At 40.8% G+C, this 21,611-nt stretch overlaps 1 protein-coding gene across 1 annotated transcript in view; it reads left to right on the plus strand.

Annotated features, from left to right (window-relative positions):
• The window catches only part of ofcc1 (orofacial cleft 1 candidate 1), a 95,794-nt gene that overhangs the window by 23,635 nt on the left and 50,548 nt on the right, over window positions 1-21,611 (plus strand). Inside the window, exons 9-17 of the mRNA XM_042399661.1 lie at window positions 1,202-1,288; window positions 1,633-1,709; window positions 2,953-3,079; window positions 7,315-7,557; window positions 11,061-11,209; window positions 11,463-11,577; window positions 12,494-12,803; window positions 19,346-19,437; window positions 21,233-21,378. Of these exons, the coding sequence (XP_042255595.1) occupies window positions 1,202-1,288; window positions 1,633-1,709; window positions 2,953-3,079; window positions 7,315-7,557; window positions 11,061-11,209; window positions 11,463-11,577; window positions 12,494-12,803; window positions 19,346-19,437; window positions 21,233-21,378 (1,346 nt within the window). The remainder of the gene's footprint in view (window positions 1-1,201; window positions 1,289-1,632; window positions 1,710-2,952; window positions 3,080-7,314; window positions 7,558-11,060; window positions 11,210-11,462; window positions 11,578-12,493; window positions 12,804-19,345; window positions 19,438-21,232; window positions 21,379-21,611) is intronic.

Below are 21,611 nucleotides of genomic sequence, written 5' to 3' on the forward strand. Positions count from 1 at the left end.
ATACTTGCTTCTTTGCTCTACTTTTTGTCCCTAACCTTTTTTTCTCCACTGCTACCTTTTTGAAAGTTCCACATTTCATTCTCAGTGTGGATGGTCTGAATCTCCACTGAATGCATTGAAATAAAATAGCTCTTTGTAGAACGTGCATTGAAGATATTTCAGAGGTTAGATAACTCATTCATCCTCAGCTCAAAATGAGAGCATGGATTTCAACTGTATAATTTATGCTACATATGATATCCTCACACAATTAATTTATTTGTGGAGACACTTTTGTTCTGTCTTTGAACTTTGCTGTGCATTGTCATGCATATTTGTTTCTGACAGAAACTGAATTTTCTTGGTTCTTTAACCATCTTATTTTCCTTTTCAGGAAAAATAGAGCGTGACTACTTTTTATTTTCCAACTGTGTTTTTGCAGGGAGGAGGGATTTTGCGAACTAGCGTTAAGATCTGAAGCTTCTTACCAAACAAGTGTTTGTATTCCATCAGGCAGAAAAGAAACGAGAGTGAACACTGGATTTCCATTGTGTCAGGAAATCTAGATTGCAAAGAAACCCAAACATTAACACATATGTAAACAGAATGCAGAACTTCTATCCACTGTATTTTTAGTCGTAATCTCACTTGAAAAGAGAGTAGGAGTATCAAATTATATGAATAGAGAGTAAATGTAATTGGGGAAAAATGGTTCAACAATGTCTCACCATCACTTGGAAGACACAGCAACAGTTGACTCATCCCCTCTTACTGGATAATCAGTGGCATCTACTGTGTACTGTATCAGTATTGGGATCAGTGTTATCTTATTCTGTATAATATGTATGCGCTCTCCTACTGTTTCCACACCCACCTCCCATTGAAAGCACATTATCCACCAGAGATTTCACATCTATTTTAAAAATAATAGTGTTTTTCTTCTTTCTCTATTCTGCTGCACAAAGCCTCTACAGGGCGAGACGCTGTCACTTAGCAGTGTCAATGCGTCTGAATGGGGAGTGTGAATGTGCTGACTGAATGTAAAACCGGCAGAAATGCTCATCAAACGCTACATGTCTTTAGGGTCTGGCTCGGTATCGATTGCCTGCAGATTGCATTACAGTTGCTCCTTGTGCTTAATTCTGCCATTATGGTGTACCGCACTGTTTCATAAAGCTGCACTCAAAGAAAGTGTGCATGTGTATTTACACATATTTTTCAGCAAGCTGCTCAGAAGGGACCACTGAAGAGGAGTGAGTGGGCAAAGAGAAAGAAGAGACTAATGGCCTTTTTCACTAGGAATGTTGTGGTAAAGACCCTTGTGCTGCATATATACTGTATGTGTTGCTTTTTTAGTTATAGGTATATCTGCCCTCAAGACATTAGCTTTGAGGCTATATGATGTCTATAGGTCATTTCACAAGCTGAACACATCATATTCTTTTCCATTACATTTGTCCATAATATAAACCCACCAAATTGTTCATGCTTATGTGCTCAGCTTTAAAATATGTTATTGAAGTCTCACATTAATTAATATCTTAAATTACAATTATAAACGAGGTTGTTTAAATTGAATAAACTGTCAATTAGCTGATCATGTTAATAATAGTTAACTATGGTTGTTAACACATCCACTTTAATATTTCAAAGGAGCCCCATTCACAAAGAGACTGTGACGAGGCAGTGAGAGAAGCGCCACAACCCAGGCTGAACACACTGCTTCAGTGGTAAGTCCAGCCCATTTCATATTTCTCTCCGTATGTACAATTGATGTCACATGACTGTAATCATTAATTGTGTGAAAAGCATTTGTATTCCCACTGACATCCGAGAAGGCATGTAATTTATATGTCCTCTGCATGGCTTCTCCTGTCGGCGGGCATTGCATTGTGGGTAGTATGGCTCGAGGCCACAGAAATCTGTCCATGTCATTGGGCTGGAAGGCGCATCAATTCTTGGTCCATCCACTTAAGTCAGAGATCACACATCACATCTCATACCGAGAGCCCAGCGGGCAATCAGCTTAGCATGTTTAAGTTTTTAGTAATTATGGACTACCATGCTGGCTGACATGATAGAATCAAGAAACTACTGTACACATCAGTATCTTCACTTGTGTTTGGTTGTTTTATGGGTGGGTGGTAGTCGGACACCAGCCCTGTCAGATGAATGTGGTTCGGAGTTTAGCGAGATGACCTCCTCTCGACAGCCTTGAACCCTGTAAATTCCTTCTGATATCAATGGTGGGTGGCTATTAGACATGGGAGACTTTCTATGCATCACCTAGGGCTACATCTGCCTGAAATTGAATGAGAAATGATTTCACTTTTTCTCTCTCTATGCCTATGAAAGAAAAAAAAAATAAAGAGGAGAGACGCGGAGCTGAGTTGTGGTTTTTGTAACAAATGTGTAATTCATTTGTTTCCACTGTTTCTGATTTAATGGAGGTCGAGTAATTGCATTAGGAAGCACATTGTGCCTTGTTGTGAACTGATGAAAGCACATGTAATACTTTTGATAGGCGAACAGAGAGGAGGGAGAGAAAGGAAAGAAAGACCCAGTGCCTGCCTTTGATGCTGAGCATTTATTTGCTGAATTATCCTTCCTTTTACAAGCATCTTATCCCCAGTCACAGGCAGGCCAGGGCCCCTGTGATATTGCTTTATTTTGAGGAATTAAGAGAGGTGGCGAGGAGACAGAGCGAAGCAACCGCTTATTACATTACCACTGATAAGATTGAAAGGCTGAGAAAGGGAGAGAGAGAGAGGGAGAGGGAAAGAAATAGAAAGAGAGAGAGGGACCCAGTGGAAAGTGTTTTGTTGTGGTGTTATTAGATTGAGCTGCTGTTGGCTACAGAGTGGAACAACAGAGAATCCAAAATGCAGGTGGCTGTTAACAGGGTTAGCTTCTTGTGTTTGTGTTTCCTATACACGTGTGTGTGTGTGTGTGTGTGTGTGTTTGTGCACGTAGTAGCAGAACCCTTGAAAGCCTGTCACTCAGAGCGCTGGGTGAAGGCCAAGAGGAAGCTACAGCCGAATACGGCCAGATGACAGAGCTCCCAGAATCCTCCTCTTCGGCATCATGGCCCCTGCGGCAGGTAAGATCTGTTTTCCACTGTGACTGTGGACTGGGGGAAAAAGAAAACACACAAACAGGAAGTGACATACCCCTTAATCTCTAAGAGGGTTGTGTCTCAGGAGAAGATATCGATCCTGAAGTGTTTACCAATCGCCAAAAAATAAATAAATAAAAGGCAGGATTGGTTGTTCAAAAACAGTCAAATGATGTAATTATGTGAAATCCTATGATGAATGGGACCTTTTAAAGAATGGGGAAATTATGTCCCTTTTTTCTAGTTTTTCAAATTCCTTCACTCCTTTCATTACACCAGTGGGTAGTGAATGTGCACATGCCTACACACATACATTCACGCACAGGCACCATACAACGCTGAGCAAAAGGCTTCCCTATACAGTATGCTAACTATCCAGCCACATTGTTTTTATACAGTATATAAAGAATGTTTTCCTGCTTTGTGTGGATGGAGTCTGTGGTTTTAGGAATCTAAGTAGGAGGGAAAAGGAGTCTTTGGAGATGAAAAAGGGGAACAGAGGGAGAGCAGAGAAAAGAGAACCAAGTGGGAAAGGGAGACGGAAGCTGCAGCTTTAGCGGTAGCATCACCAGCTGTGGGAGGAGTGTGCTGTTGTGTTGCATCTGGGGATGAGGCTGCCATGCCACCGTGCTGGCTTAAAGATGTAATGAATCTTCAGTCGGGGGCTTTCCTTCCAGGGTGACAACTGGCTTTGAGGAAGGTTGTAAATGCAGGGGAGATTGTGGTATAATTCCTCAGACTGGCGTTTGTGCCCCCCAGTCACCATTCGATTATCTCCCAAATTGCTGTGTTTCACTGAGATAAAGATTTTTTATGGCTTGCTGACTTGAAACAACCGGCACAGGCAGAATAGGGGGCAAAAGAGGGAGAGGGAAAGAGAGAAAGAGAGAGAGAGAAAGCAATGGCCAAACCTGCCACGCATAGTAATTTCCTTTGGTAAATGACAAAATCTTTGTTTATATGACATTTCCCTAAAATTACTGCAGCGAGATGAATCTGAAATATAAAATGTCACATTTGGCATGCAAAACTATGAAAATATATTTCTGTGCAAAATTCATGGAGGCATTTAATTTAGAATGTGTTTAATAACTAAGGCAGCCTGCATCAGTAATCCTGCCCGGAGGTCCCAAAAAGATTGTCATATTTATTCTCTCCTTTCTTCACCCCCCTCCTTCATTCCGAAGCCAAAAATTTTTAAGGGTAAATGTTCATTGTTAATTAAGATTTACTAATTAAAATGAAAATAATTAACGAGAAAGCTTAATCTCTGAATATTAGCCCATACTTAGAAAGAAAGGAAGTTTTTGTATGTGGCATTTCCTGTCTCTATTAAGAGTGCATTTTGTGTGATCAGTCAATGTGTGGAAAGCCCTGAAAAGATATTTCAGCGAAAGGACGGCCGCTTGCCAGCAAAACCACGGAGGATCCCTCGCTAGAGCCTTTGATCTCATCTGTAGGAGTGCTGTAATGTTATGGCACTTTAGGCACAACTCAGGCTTGGGGCAAACAAACCACCTCTGATATGGAAAATTGGCTCACTTCACCTTTTACCTTCGCCTTGCTGTCTTGACTGTCTCTTACGATGCCTGTGCAAGCATGTGGGCCAGATAATAACAATACCTCTTAAACACATACGTAGTGCAAATTGTAACATTGTGATGTTATTATTTTTTATTTCTTTGCCTCTTTCTTCTCTTTTCTCCTCATCCTCCTCTTCCTTTCCAGTCTTCATGCATGCATCTCTTTCTAGTGTGGGGGTTTGGAGGCCTCCATCACCTCCTCCCGAATGTGAGATGTGTGGGCTAAACCGCTTTGCCACCAATTATACTAATTTCACTTCTGCCTAAATTGTTTTTGTTGTTTTGGTATGCAAAGATGCTCACAGTGAGGAGATTGAGGGGCATTACTGCAGGGCTCAGCACACACCTTCCCCCCTCACAGACTGGCAGAGCAATGGGCACCGCCAGCTGCTGCTAGGTGAATGTGTGTGTGTGTGTGTGGTGTGTGTGGCTGTAAAAAAGGAAAGGAACAGTCTCAGGTTGGTTTGTGACAACACCGTGTTACTGTATACTGTAAAACAAACAGTGGAGACAATGCATGAGTGTGTGTGTGTGAGCACATATAGACTCAGAGTGTTACTGTGTCATCGATTGGAATTGAGGGCTTTAATTGCCAGACACTCAAAATTTGCCCTAGGGGGTGAACACAGCGCAAATACGAGAACATAAAATAAATGGACATTAAGAGATGCAACTTAGATAATCATAGGATAATAAATGCCTGCAATTTTATACAGTGTACAGAGGATTGGAAATGATGGGATAGGATGGGAAGGCTTCACAAAAATATCAGGAATCATCTTCTGGTGACCATAAATATGCATATCAGATTTCATGGCAATACTTTGGTCACCGCTGTCTCTTTTGTCTGCACCAAAGTGTGGGACAGACAGATTGTCGAACTAGCCAAACAATGGGCTGACAAACATCGCTATTTAAAAACATATGAATGGTGACAGAGAAGTCTCTCTGTTTAAGCCAAATTGACTTTTCATTCAGAGCTGTTCAACAGATGCCACAGGGGACAAAAGACTGAATATGTATTTATATTGTTCTCTGATTATGTTTCATTAAAAAAACTAAACTGTCTAGCCAGCTTACCCTATTACTCATCTTAAGCCTTAAAAAAAGGCACATGTCACCAAAACAAACAAACAACAAGTGGGACGATGTAGCCTGAAGGTTAGTGGGATGAGCTCTTTATACCAGGGGGTTGGTGTTCTGAAACCTTCATCTGAATTGGCAATCTGGCCAGGGGAAATAAATATCACTCGATAACGAAACTGCTGATGTGCCCTCGAGCAAGGCACTTAACCCCTAAATGGTTGAGTGGAGATCAGTAGATGGAAGCCTGCAGCTGCACTGGGCATCTCTTAAACAAATGACTGTGTACTTGGGCAAAAACACCTCTCTTGTTCAGCAGACATACCTGAAGTTAGTAAAGAAGACTTCCCAAAAGGTAGAATTGTATCATCAGATACGCATTTTCTGGGCAGTTTGATTATTCAGAGGTTGTCAAAGTTTGTTTCTACCTTGCTATGTCATATATTCAACTTTTCCATCCATCATACAGCAAGGTCGTGATGTTTCTCATTCGCTACAATACTAAATTACATGCAACCTGTGGCATGGTCCTCCTTACATTTACAAACGGTGCAATATATTCTCTGTGACTGGAGGTCTGTTCTTGGAATCCAAAATAAAGACAACACAAGACTTTGCCATGCTAGAAGAAATAAACACAGACAAAGATGTTTTTGTTAGTTCTGTAAACCTGCAAAGACAAGAAGAAGGGATGGATAGATTGCTCATTAGAGCAACAGATTAGTGTAAGGAGGTGATGTGAAAATGGAGAAAGTGAGTAACGAAATAAGTAAACTTTATTTACATATCACTTTTCCAAACAATATTTACAGTGTGCTTTATTGAAAGTGATGTTAACCATTGACAACCAAGGTCAATATGGGAGCCTCACTTTGCAAACAAATAATTTTAGAGGCAGGAGAACTATTTATTACTTTGGTAGGTGTGTTGGTGATGAACTGAAACATAACAGATTTAACAGCATTAACTAGATACAGTAGATAAGCAATTAAAAAGTCGCTACACTTTCCTGGAAACAAACACTTACACTAAAATTTAGTGTAAAATGAGTTATTGGTGAAAAGCTGTTTTTAAGTTTATGCCACTCCCTCTTGATACTACTGTTGGCTGTAGGCAAATTAAAATGAAGTGACGCCTCCATGTGAGGCTGTCTCTTCCCTTTCCTTCAGATGTGCTGTAAGACAATAGAACATCTGTATTTCTCTGAGGTTTTGTATGTACAGGAAATCAGGGTTTTACCTTTGCACATAAAAAGTATTACATATGCAAGATTTTTAAAAAAACAACACTATACAGTGGGTTTAGGGAAAGTGCAGAATATACAGTTTGCAGTTCTAGCCCTCAGTAATGGTAAACACGGAGACAAGGATTGCATCAAAGGGTGTAGGATTATTTATTAATTATCTGTATTGTGTTAATGTCATTCATAAGTTCCATTTAGTGAGATGACAAGTGTGGCATCCCATTAGCTTAACTGTCCATAATCATAGAAATACCAGAGCGACTATAAAATACTGCTATCACATCAAATACTCTGTACTGTGTGTATTACAGATGAACCAGAGCGCAACTCCCCAGCCTGTGGAGGTGTGTATGTGTTGCCTACGGGCCACCAGAGACAAGCTTCCCAGGGGTCTCTACACGGTCAGTGTGGCCCTTCACAGTCGCCTAGGGGGTCCAGCCCTGGCCTGGTGCAGTAAGAAAGAGCAGCACCAATGGGCGGTGTCCACTGACCCAGTTGAGCATCGGGGACGCTTCTACGACACTGACCTGCACATCAACCAGCACCTGTTCATGGTGAGGATGTTTTTGATGGGAAAGCAGACCATCTTACATTCTAAATCATGAAAGGTGATGATAAGTATTCAGAAACAAATAGAAGTTATTTATAATTTTGATTAGGAACACCTCAGTATCTTAGAGTATTTTCAAAAATACAATCCACAAGACCTCAAAAATGCCTTGCTTTTTAACTAAATGCAGATGGGTTACTTGAAAGCTAAATATAAATGAATGAGTCATAACTTAAGTATGTTTTTAGCTTTGTTTAAATATTGGAGTTTGGTAAAAACATAGATAATTCTGAAAAACAAATATTTGGAATCCATGAACTCCAAATGTTTGGTTTGCAGTCAGCGTTGACATTCACAATTAAGGCAGCAGAATTGAAAGGGAACAGAGAGATCTGCATTTGAAGGTACCAGTGATATGTGCCTCTATTGACACTAATATGTTTTTATTCAACAAAGGAAGAACAGAATTAAGTTGGGATTTTGTTCATTCAATAAGACCACTTTATGTAAATTGTGCTTGGGGAAGCTGCTTTGAATACTCCTTTTTTTTTTCAAATATGTGTATGATGACAAAAAGTGGAATAAATATAAAACATACTGTATCTCTCATCTGAGAACAATTCTGACACTGGTAGACTTTGAATTCAAACACACTCACTTTCACTGACGCCTTTGATGTGAAATGCAATGGAAAATTTCAGTAAGATGTGATCCTAAAAACAAACAGTCCTCTCAGATCAAAGCAAACAATAAAACATGCCGTGCTAATATGACAGAACCTACCACTGCATGTTTAGTTTTCATTTTTGTCACAGTATTTCCAAATTCCTTATCCCTTTTCTTTTCCCCTTGGTTTCTTCAGTTGCAGGGAAGACAGAGCAGTTTCTAGATTGAAAGGGTTATGAGAAGTTATATTACTGTAAAAGACAGAATATGAAAATATGCCACACGCAGCCTCTAGGTTTTTCTCTGGGGATCTCTATATGAATAAAACAACAACTTTTCAAACATGACATTTAATCCATGCATGTAAATCAAACCCAAGATCAATTATTCATTTATATAAGGAAGTAATGTTTTATTGGAATGAAAATGAAGTACAAATGCAGTGAAAAATTTAGTGTCTTTTCTACTTGTCTTTGAGCATCTATAACATAGTTCAGCTGGATCAGGGGGCTAAAAGAAGAAATAGAAAAGTTATGCAGAATTGACTAAAGTGTAATATTTTTTGAAGAGTATAAAAAAAAAAAATCTCAACCCCCATTTCCAGTGCAGGATGAAAGACTAAGCATGTTTTCATATTTGGTCCTTTTGGTGAAACAACACAGCAGATTACATTAGATGAAATCCATGCAGATTTCACAACCACTTTCCTAAACCTCTTGATATGAAGGAAAACATCCTCTATAGAAGCTGCACTAATCTTAAAACCCACGTGCTCGTTTTGGATGGTCGATATTGACCAGTGGATTAAAAATCTTTGTTTATGTTTACTCATTGATGATGTGTGCACAGTACAAAAAGAAATCACAAGAGAAACCTTAAAACAGAAGCCACTAAATCCAGTGTCCCTCCTGATCCCATAGAGTTTTGTGCAGGCTCAGAAAGGGCTTCTTCAGTGTTCTGATGGCAACTCTAAAGGCCTTAGCTGGAGCATTTAGCACATGTGGACACTGTCAATGTGCTGGTGGGCGTATTCACTGAGCTCGAGCATCCTGATAATATTGTCTCCGGCTCCCACCAAACATAAAGGACGGGGTAAAAGCTGGCATAAATTGAATGCAGACCTGGGATCTGATTCAGAGGTAAAAAAAAAAAGGTTTAAGTACGGCATGGTAAATGCCTCATGTCACTCTTCCTCCCTCCTTTCCTCCCCAAACCTTCTGCTGTGCTTTATTGACAAACCTGTTGTTGTTGTCCTCATTGACAGTGGTGGAACCGCTGATCAGATTTGTCTGAGACTATCAGGATTGGCTTGGATGTTTTCTCTCTCTCCTCTTGCCCACACGATAGCGTGCGATTTCAGGAGTGCTTGCAGTGCCTTCTAAGAGGAAATGAGGAATTAGTGATGGTAGGAGGAAGCCAGGAGCTTATTTTACTTTCCTCCCTCTCTCTCTCTCTCTCTCTCCTTCGTTTTTTTTCGTTTTTTTTTTTCATTCACCCTTTGCTTTGTGTGTCTGGGTTTGGATTTAGACAGAAACAGTGCAGTTCAGTCAGAGATGTCTTGGATATGCTGGCAAGTGGGAGCCCTTGAGAAGAGTCAGGCCCACGGTCTTTGTTCAATTTTTACACCAAATGAGAGGATGCATGAGATCGTACATTTTAATATTAAAAAGGGAAGAAGGAAAGAGAGAAAATAATGAAAGCATCTAGAAAGTATATTTTGGGATCTCTTGATTTTACTCGATAATATTTTGTCCTACAGTATGTTTTGGTCATTGAAGAAGCATTGAGCCACCATGCACAATGATAGTCTGGAATATGTTTTTTTTTCTCTCTTTTTTGTCTTTTTTTCAATGAAACACTATATCTGTAATGATTTAAGAAGACATATAAAGCGGGAAAAATCTGAAGCACATGATGTAGTCTCAGAAACCACACGGGAACACAGCGCTTCCTGCATACACATATATGCAAATAAGCGCACATGTCTACGTGCAGGCACTACACACATGTGCACTCACACATGCACACACAAATTACTATTTATGCAGGTCATATTTCTTACAGTAAATGAATAATATGAAATATCCTCAATATCCATAATCCGTGATATTATGCCATAAATTTGTGTCCTGAGTCAGACACTACTACCCATCATTTCACAGGTGCATACCAAAAGTAGATTAGGCGGGGGGTGGGAGGGATACACATGATTTATGTGTTAAAACAAGTCCTCTGCGTTTTCCATTACAACTAATAAAGGGATAAAATATTTCCACCCAGTGATGGATGAAGTGGCACACACCTCAGTTCATTTTTTTAAGCAAACCCACCGTTCTCTGTGTAAATAAGAATACATGTGTTTAGCATCGACTGCTAACCACTAACACTTTTTGCTTTATGCAAGATCATCAGTTTGATTGATGGCTGCCTCACTGCATCGTAAATTCAGTAACTGTCAGCTCATAGACTACAACGGTAATCTCAACTCCTCCTCCCTGTGTTTGATGCTGACTTTATTACTACAACATCAACTTTGAGGCAGTTTGCTGAGTTGGACAGGTAAGAATGGCAGTTAAGAAGACTCTAAAAAGAACACAGAAATAATTTTAAGGAGGATTCCAGTCTAGGATGTAGATAAAGTGTCTCCCTGAGGGCTCATTTCCTGTTTGTTACTTTCTGTTTGTCTGTTTGTCATTGGCTTCTTGGTTACTCAAGTAGTCCTGTATATTTGGCTTTAATGTGTCTGCATATGTGTGCATACGTTAGTATATGTGCCTGCAGGCATGTGTGTTCACCTGAGTAGAATTGCGAGTGACTTTGCGCCTTGCTTTGTGTCTGTAGATCTTGCCTGCAGCCCGTGAGGTTGTCCCCTCCATGGTCCTGGTATTCCAATTGATTGCGCTACCAGGAGAGAGCAGCCACATTAGCTCTGTGCTAGCTTGGGGGGCATTTCCTGTTTGTGGCCCGAACCTCGGTCTTGTCCAGGGCAGGTAGGTCAATGGCAGATCAGAGTTAGCTCTTGCACCTGAAGGAGTTTGTATTTTGAGCAATATATACAAGTATTTCAGGTCACTTAACCACGGTCATTCCTAGTAAAATCATTACATGAAGTGACATGAAATTTTAAGCAATTATCCGATCAAATGCCTTAAGTTTGGAGAAAAGTAAGACTGTTCATGAACACTTCTCCCATCATGCATCTGGTTGTATGGTGACTATTACTGCTTATTTGTCATCGGCCAGGTACAAAACCCCACTGCTCAGGGGAGAACCCAACACACAACTGGACCAGTTTAAAAAAATTGAGGCCTTCATCTCCTCTGATCTAGACCACTGGCTGTGCAACTTGTACTTTCAGGTGTGTGTTTGTGTGTCTGATTAGGAAACATGTGTATGTACGTTTTTTTTTGAAGATTCATATGTTTTTTTTCTGCATTCTATATTTGTAATCGTGTGCAGTCTAAGTTACAGCTTTTGACTAGGTCTGAATATTAAACCATATGTGTGTGCGTGTGGGTGTGTGTGTGTGTGTGTGTGTGTGTGTGTGTGTGTGTGTGTGTGTGTGTGTGCGTGTGCATCTTTTTTCACTCTGAACCTCACCTATCATTTGGGAGGCAGGACTGTAGCTCTGGGTAGATGGGGGTTTGGATTTTTGGATTTTTCATGATAAAAAGCTTTTACGGAGAAATTGGAAATTGGCCCCAGAGAGCAAACAAGAACCACATCTTTACCCAAAAATTCCTGATGCATTTGAGCTGATGCATTGATTAGATTAGTAAACATCTTAATTGAATTAAAAGCCAGAACAAAGCCTTCTTTCTTGGGTTTGTCTCTTTATTTGTCCCTTTGACTGTGACATGTTGTTTGTATTACTGCATTATCATTACTGTTGTCTACAGTTGCTTTGATTCCTGAAGGGATGTAAATTGCCATATTTGTGCAAATCTTTGCGGATGAACTGCACAATAGGATGTGCAATATTCATACTAATTAAAATCATAGCCTTTATTGAATTATTTAATGCCAGCATGGCACACTGTGACAAATACTAATAGTTGGCCATTTTTGTAGTTTGATCACAAACACCTGTAATATAATTGCACACACATGCTGTTTTCCCAAAAACAATGGCTAAATGGTGATGCAATGGAATAATATGAGCATAACTGCTGATGGCATTAACATGAAGAGGTTATATTAATGTTCACTGAACCCATGTGTAGACCTCTAATACACAGAGACAGACTGCCTCCCATTTGTTTGTTGTGTTTCAGGTAAAGCGTCTCCCACATGGAACGTCTGGGGTGCCAGAGCGCCCCGTCACCCTGTTGATACCCCTTTCGAACCCCCCTGTCATGCCCCAACCTGAGGTCCATCACGATCAACTGCCACCCCGGCCCCAGCACCCATCACAGTCCCAGCTCTGTCCACAGCCCATTCATCCCCAGTCCCAGTTGTACCAACAACACGAGCCTCACGCAGGCCCCAGCAGTAGAGCAGGAGAGCCCGCTGTGGTACATTCTCATCGGGGGTCTCCTTTCCACCTGTCAGCTGATTTGGCTTGCTCTTCCTCATCTCTGCCAGGTAGGGGTCCGATGTTAAAACCCCCGACTATGCCACAGTGGGGAGAAAATGTCACCCTAATGTCAACCTGCATTGGGATTGGAAGAATGGCAGGCCTCACTTACAGCACTTTCCCACTGAGCTGAATGTGCTTGAGGGTAGGGTTGGGTAGACAGTGAGCAAACTTTGACAGACAGAAGTTAAATCACGGATGTTTTTCCAGTTAGATTATATGCAAAAAACCAACAGATACTGTAGCATTAATGTTGGTTCAGGTAAATATTTGAGTAGCAAGCGCAACACTGATAGACCCAGCTGACAGACTTGTAATACATTCAGATAAAGCTTTTCAGATAGTACAACCACTTAAATAAGTAAACAAAGCTTTTTCAGCGTGATGACATGACGCTGGGTAAATGTGTGCAATTATCTGAACTAATAAAATGACATCTTTTTGAATTGAATGATAACATTTATATTTTATGTTTCCCATTTTCTTTTTTATGGTGGAACTGAAATAGATTAGCAGCCACACATAAAACTGCTTGTGTGATCAAGCTATTTTAAGGCAATATAGTCAGTGGTATGTCTGGCTGCCGTGTTTAAACTCACCAGTTTTCAATTCAACAAACATGTACAGTAATTAGATTTTATGAGAAAAAAGTTTCCGCAGGATACCAGTGTTGAGTATTCTTTCTTTTTTGCCTGTTAGATGTTCAAACAGTACATTTGAGAAGTATTGGGAGACTCAGCCTCACTGTCCCTTATATCCACACAGTTTCATCTCTTTAATACTTAACTAAGATAAACAAACAAAAGCCTTTTGACTTGGCAGACACAAATTGATTTTGTCATTGTAGGTGTTAGCTTTTACTGTGGTTGTGGTTTTATGTGATACTGCAATAAAGGAATTCTTTTGTTTGCTTGTTTGTTTTGCCTTGATAAACACTTCATTGCTAGACAGCACATAAAGCATTAGAGAGGCGTCTACCTTCTAATTACTGAGTTATAACTTTAAATAGAGCAGTGTTGGTCCATTGACTAAGATCTCCTCTCTGCAGTCCAGTGAGGTGTTGGCTGTTGTCAACCTGTAAGCCATCATACATTTCTGATAACTGTCTCGATGTTGTAATCTCTCTCATTATTAATACTGAAGCTTCAAATGTAATCTTCATTTCATATCACTTTTTTTTTTCTAGAGGCAATAGGACATAGAACAGTGGCTCTGTGGTTAGTGTTGTTGCTTCACAGTAAGAAGAGCCTTTCTGTGTGGAGTGTGCATGTTCCCCCCCGTGTTTGTGCGGTTTTCCTTCGGGTGCTCTGGTTTCCTCCTACAGTCAGAAGACATACAGGTCAGGTTGATTTGAGACTTACATTTCCAGGTGTGAATATGATTATGTTTCTGTGTGTGGACTGGTGCTCCTTTGCTTTTTTTTTTGCTTTTTTTTTTTTTTTTTTTTACAATGCATGCTGGGATAGGTTCCAGCCCCAGTATGACCTTGAATAGGTGTAAGGGGTATATCAGACACAGTAGATGGATGAACTCTTCTGATGTATTGGTTGCCCTGCTTATCTGGTGGTCTGAGCAAGGTCATACCACAAATGCAACCACATCCAGAGGTGTCTAATGACTTCTGTTAATAGTAATAAGGATCCACTTCCTTGTTTTTAAACATGCTATTCTTGTTACCCTCATAGTTTCAAGTAATTCAACATCCTGGTCATTGCCAGGAATCAAATACAGGCTCATTTGGTATTGATCTACTACAAAGGCGACTGGCTAGCTTCTTTGTTATTAATACATCCCCTCTCTTTTTTTCCTTTTCTTTTTTTTTGCACGCACAGCTCATCTTTATTTAACAGTCCTCAAAAGTTTCTGGGGTGCTCTGCTTTAAACATCACACAGGCTTTTTAATTACAAATGAGTTGTGACAGGTCTGCTGGGTAGCACCCTGGCCCATTTTAAACGTGATGCCGGCTGACAGCTTGGCAGTGTTCTCCCAGCACTGAAACATGTGGAAGAAATTGGTCTTTTACATTTCACAGCTTGTCGCTTCCTCCGCTGGCTGACCTGTGACCCCCCACAGAGATCCTAACGCCCACAAGGGAAGTGTCCCCAACGAACTGACTGCCTTTCCAGAGAGAGAGAGAGAGAGAGAGAGAGAGAGAGAGAGAGAGGGAGGCACTCACTATGGGAGATTTATGTACTGCCACACAAGGCAAGAGGTACCAGGTCTCTTCAGCACACATGGCTGCATACTCAGGCTCACACACAGACGTAACGCACACACATTCTTACAGCCAGGTGAGGAGGTTGCTTGGGAAGTGAACCCGATCCGTAAGTGAAATAACAGATCAAAAGGTGTCCTGCACAACACCTCATCCACGCCGCTCCCTAAGCCGACCTGACGTTTGCGCCTCGTTTGCATACAGATCCGTTCATGTTGCATTACCTCTGGAGCGAATTATGGCATTCAGATGGGGAGATTACGTCAAGGTTGAAGGGAGCGATTGGATGGACAACTTTAACCTAGCCAAAAATGGAAATCCAATTCAGCGAGGAAAAGAAGAACAAATTATCCCCCGTTCTGCAGTCCTCTGTCAAGTCTGGGGGTTTCAGACATTTCCTTCCCATTTCATGCCTCCCTGTTTCTGATGTGCGGCTGTGTGGAGATCGCTTTTTCTGTGCATGTGACGCCAGGATTTTCCTCATTACCCATTTGTCTCAGAATCAGGACAAGTATATGGAGACCTCTTGTCATTGCGATAACATACACACAGCAAAGCTTGACAGTGAGACTGGAAGTTTGTATTCCTGAGGCCTTAAGTTAATTAATCCCTGTAGAAAAAATCACAGTGTGCAGTGAGGTGTCTATTAGAGAACAAAACCTGACATTCCAATCCAAGATAATAACTCTGACAAGTTTTGATCAAGAAATCTGAAGATTACTGTAAGTGCCGTTGTGTTTGCATTGATATTTTTGCGTTTAGTTGGATAATAATAATTCTGCATTACCTCAGTTGACTTGTCCAAGCATAATGGACTGTATCTGGCTTTTTAACATGGAGATTAGCTAGAGGCACATTGGGTTAAGTGACCTTTCACATTAACTGAATGATCCAGTTACATTGGGTTTGTTTGAACCCAAATGACTAATTAGATTAGCATCTTGTTTCATGATCGCCTTTAGTGGATCACTACGAGCACGCAGATGATTCTGCCATAACTGTATCGCTGCTTCATTTCTCTGCCTTCTTATACTTTCATTTATTTATTTATTTTTTTACAAATGCATCGTATCATCCATCCCCTTGAGCACGGATGGTGATTTCGAGGATTCCTCATCTAATGTCTTCTTTGGAGCGCTGCCCTGCACTTTCAGGATGTGCTCCCCTCCAGGCCAGTCCCAGTCATCAGAGTTTCAAACCACAGGGTTATATACCCTCTCAATCAGTCCCACTCCGCATCCCCCCGATTAATTCAACAATGTCCAGATTTCTAAATAGATGGATTCAATCTTTTTAACGTCAAAGCCTGTTGCAGGGATACACATGTAAATGCACTCAGTGGGTGTGGTAATCAAGAAGCCTATAGGGCTGCACGTGGAGGACAAACAAAGAGCGTATGGGACAAATACACCCAAAGGAAACAATTTCTTGCCTCTGAAATGTACAGAAAAATTCCCAGTTTCTGTGTGATAAGACAAAAGCAGCATATGTGGTTCGGCGAACAGGATAAAGACAAATTTGACTTTCAAGAGCGACAGAGTTCACCAGCGAGAGTGGAAAAGTCTTAAAATGGTATACAAATATGTGCATATTAATATTAATCTGTTTTCGTCATGAAAAGTCAATGAATTACAAGAAGAAATAAAACACTTTTATGTGTGAGGCAACACAAAATCCTCACAGTATCATAGCAACCTTAACACAAGATCTTGACATGGACTCAGGGGTAATATGTGAGTCACTGACCTTCGATCCCTCTGTAACTTTGGACCAGTCATCAGGCAATTAGGGGCCTAGGTGAGCAAGAACCGCCATCTCAGCCTGGTTGCATCTCACCGGTAACACACTGATGGGGTCTCGACAGTGTTACGGCCCCCAGGCTTTTCTCTTTCCTTGGCCTGTTTTTGTGTGTAAGCAAGAAAAGAGGTGTGTCGAGTTATGCGTTTGTAAGGTACACTCATTTGTAGTTCTACCCTAGAAAACGTTTGTGCATGTATGCAAGTGTCTGCATATTAATGTTTTTGTTTGTATGCCTTTCTGTGTGTGTGGGTGCGTCAATGCAGTGTATGCACACGATGAGCATGTGTGTGTGTGCTGGTCTTAACACAGCTCAGAGCGCAAGGGATAACAAGGAGTTTGTTGTTGGCCTTGAGTGCCCGGAGAGGCTGGAGTTGTGGCAGCTCCAGCTCTCTGAGTTCACGGACATAGCCCTTAGCTGTCGAAGCTGTCGATGCTGCCTCCGCGCTCATTCTGGTTCCACAGCGTCTGCGCATTAGCAAGTAGGGCCTTGTGTAATGAGTGTGTGTGTGCTGTCTAAAAAAGCATCCTAATCCGTGGTGGTCCAAGTCTCTGAGTCCACAGTTGCTGTTGTTGTTTCTAATAGAGGCTGAGGTGTGTGTGTGTTTGTCAGTGTATGTGAGTGTGTACATTAAAAGCAGCTGGCCATGGGCTGCTCAGACTGTCTGTACAGTAACACACACACATACAAATAAATACTTTGCTAAAATGCAATTTGCACAAGTGCAGTTTTAGTGATAAACTACTGAAACAATTCGTTAAGACCTGAATTAGAAATGGTTGATTTTGTATTTTTTTAAAAGTTGAGCAGAATGGTCTTTATTCTCTTTTTGGATTAATACAATGAAATGCAAAACTACCAAGTTCGGATTTCCCATTTCATATATTTGACACAAAAAGGACTCTGACTTGTTGCCTCTTGGTCAATCCCCCTCTTTCTAACTGCTTTTACATCTTTGACATTTATTCATGGCAGTGCTTCACATGTCTTTTTTCTTTTTCTTTTTTAGTATGAAAAATATCTTGTCGTTTCGTCCAGGTATTCAAATATTTTAGCTCAGTGTTTACAAGATATTTGACAGATGTGAGATTATTAGAATCTTAACACTGACAGAATTGAGTTTACAGTTATGTAATGACAAGTGTAGAAATATAAGATATTTCATTCTGAAGAGAACAAATATAACCTTATTACCTTGTAACTGTAGGCACTCCAAATGTTTACCAGCAGCGCAGTGGTAATTAAAAACTACATCTGTGTTAGGATGAAATCTGATTTCAGACTCCCTTAATAATAACAGTGAACAGACACTTCCTGCCATTTATGAACATTTTAGCTGTCAAGTATTTCTTTTTTTTTTATGATAAATAGTTTATTGCTGTCAAGTATTTCTGATGTGTCACCTATATTTAAGTTATTATTACTGATATATTTAATCCAGCAGCAAGAGGAAAATGATATCATCGCAAAGGTTTCCTTATGTATTATATAGATGTGACTGGTTCCACGGGGGGGAAAAAGTTTCACATAGTGAGATTTTTACATGTATCAAGCTAAGGTTTACTTAATTACAACCTCCAGGCAACGCAGGAACCCTTTTTTAAATTCTGTGAATGTTAATATGCTAAATAATGCAGATCTCCGACTCTTCAAGCATGAGACACACATCTGGCGGCTTACAATTTAAATTACAGCAAAAAAAAAAAAAAAAAAAAGAGTGAGACAGATAGAGAGAGGAAAGAAAAAAAGAGGGTGAGGATGAAAAACACTTCAAAAGTAATTTTCCAAAGAAGAGAAGAATGGGAAAATGTATTACAACCAAATTTAATTTCTTTTTCGATTTTTCATCATTTCTAATTGCATACATTAGAGTGTGGAGGCTGGTACGGTTCAGCTCTGAGATTGTGGGAGACAGAGATGACTGTGCAGTGGGAGCTCCATAAGTTAACACTCCTACTTCTCTCTGTGCATCAGCCTTTGTTGCTTTTTCAAGTCTCCAGATAGTACAGCAAAACATCTTCACTACAGTACCTGCCTCAGAGTAGAAAAACAAGACAAAAGCAACACTTGCACTGTGCTCAGAAATGCAAAGAGTATTTCATTTGATGTACTGGTGCACTGCAAACAATACATTTTTAACACACTTATCTGTTTGAATTGTGATCTCTGTTAATTTTTTAAAAAATCATCTAAAAACCTGGAATTTCCCAAGCACCTTTAGCTCAATTTTAAATGTATTATACATAGATAAATACTTTTATTTTGTATTATGGTGCCATATGGTGGTCATATGATTATTTTCATAATCCTGAATGTACAATGTTTTTTTCATTTTTTAATTTCCTTTATTGCATTTTAATCAGTACTTTCAACAACTGTATACTAGTAATCCTTTGAATTGTGTAATATAAATATTACTTAACCACCCCTGATCCTCTCTATGTTTGCCAGATGTGGTTTGCAAATGAAAACAAACACGGACCTTTCTTTCTTTCTTTCACACTGACTGCACACTATTTCTCTGTTTGGGATCCAGGGAAGAACTCTTCCTTGGGAGCCATTTCTGGAAACACGGGAGAGAAGAGTGATCCATGCAGGGAGAAAGCAGAGGGTGGGATTCACTACAAGGTAACAACAGTGATTTAAGGGGAAGTGTTCCTACCCTTGAAATGAGCACCCTCTCCGCTTTCCTCTTCCCGCCCCTCTCTGCACCCCTACACACACCTCCCCGGCTTATTATCTGAGATTTGTCAAAATACATTTCACACTAACAGGTATTTTTCAGCCTTCAAAGCCAGTTTTGATCTGCTTGACAAGCCAAAGCAGCTCAAATTCTGTGAAATCAGCAATGCCAGCCAGGCCTCCCTTTTTTTTTTTCTCCAAGCCGCTCTGAATACGCCTCTTCCTGTGCTACAGAGGACTTAAGCTAAATTAATCAAAGCCTGCATGTTACCTGCCATACTTTGAAGTGGTAATTGCAAAATTACTCTGTGTGCTGATCTGGCATTGCTGCCTCCTGGTCCGCCCCTGCCATTGTGCCTCTGCTGCGGCCTTTTGTTGTTGTGATGTTATTGTTGAGGTAGTTAGAAGCCTATGAACAACATCAAGCCTCCGTCTCTCACGCACATAGAGACATCCTCCCCTCTTGCATCTCTCCGCCGTCCCTCCAAGTCTTTATTCTTAGTAACCTCCTTCTACTGATGTACAGGAGGCTCCTCAGACCACCATTAATCAGTGATAACCTGTTAAATAAATGAGTTTGTTGATATGAGCTTTTATTTCTCTGCAGCCTCTATAGACCATGTTTTTTCCTTATCCTCCTGGCCCTATCTTTAAAAGCTTGCTAACTCTGTCAAATGTCGTGGTGTGGAACCCAGTTGTCTAATGATTAAGTGGAGTGATCTCCAACCTGCCCCAGCCTGGGAGTGCTAGGGATCAGATTTCAACCCTTCAACCTGCAGTGCAGGCCTAATTAAAATGAATTTTCTCCAGGCAACCACTTTGCCCATAGGGCAGGAATCCAGCTATATACGGAATCCGCTCTTAAGGTATTGCAGTAAATTTATTGTGGGGAGACACCAGAGAACATTGCGGTTTATATATCTCCTGCATTTTTCTCTCTGCTTTTTTTCCTGCTCCTTTCCACCTTTTTATTGTGATCATCACTCTGGAATCCAAGCTTGCTTTGGCAAAGATTGCCCTATGAAAACGAATGGAGCTTTTATTGGGCCCTGCCCATTTACTACTTCCTGGGCCTAGTTTATCTCAGAGGGAGAGATGGAGAGAGAGAGAGAGAGAGAGAGAGAGAGATGGAGGAGAGGAATAGGTTGGAAAAAAAGAAATGGAGAGAGGTAGAGTGAGACAGTGGAGGAAGAAAGAGAGAGGTTGCTTATTCCAATTGTGGATCTCATTAACATACATCAGTGAGTATTTCACAACTTCAAGCTGAAAGGCACTAAGCCCACCCAAGGGCAACACAGGCAGGGCTGACAGGGCCAGGGAAAGCAAGCCGTTAACATGTTGGCGGCTTAACAAATAATATCTGCTCCCAAGTACCTTGGTGAAATATTTAAAACCCGACTTCCTAACTCCATTTGACTGTGTTTATGATGATGACAGTAAACGACTTGTGTGGAAAAAAACAGTGCCAGCTGCTCAAATATCACATATTTAACACCACCGTCACTGTACGCATGTTTCCCAAATGAACTCAACTTGAATGATGGCGTGCCGTATGCGATTTCGCCGTCATTCTTGTCTCATGTCAATTGAGGCGCGGTTGAGATATAGGAGAGGCTCCAAGGTGCCACGCACACTGTCACTGTCACCGTGTGCATCCCCCAAGATAAATTCAGAGGCCTGTTTCCTGCTTTGATTACAAATGACATCCGCATGTGTTCCCCCCGATTTCTGCTCCTCACAGAAGAAGCCAATCAAGAAGACAAATAGCTGCGGCCCCAGCATGAGCGGCAGCAGCGCACCGCCTCGGCAGGCAGACAAACAGAAGATGCAGCCTTCAATGGAGAACCTCTCCACGGAGGAGATGGAGGAGTATACATTCTCCCTACAGTAAGTCTCACCACTCATTATCCTGCCTCAGCCTGGCAAAATTCAAACGTGGAATAAAAAAAATGTAAAAAAAAAAACAAAACGTGGGTGACAACTGGTTTCTGTGCCTCACAGACAGTGATGTGCATGTGTGCATCAACCAGACAGACACTGACAACACAATGTGCCTACAGCACCTCTTTTACAGATATGGATACCGTAGTCTTTCAAGGGAAATCATAACTAAAATGTTT

Source organism: Thunnus maccoyii, chromosome 21, assembly GCF_910596095.1.
Source record: "Thunnus maccoyii chromosome 21, fThuMac1.1, whole genome shotgun sequence".
NCBI classification, from domain to species: Eukaryota; Metazoa; Chordata; class Actinopteri; order Scombriformes; family Scombridae; genus Thunnus; species Thunnus maccoyii.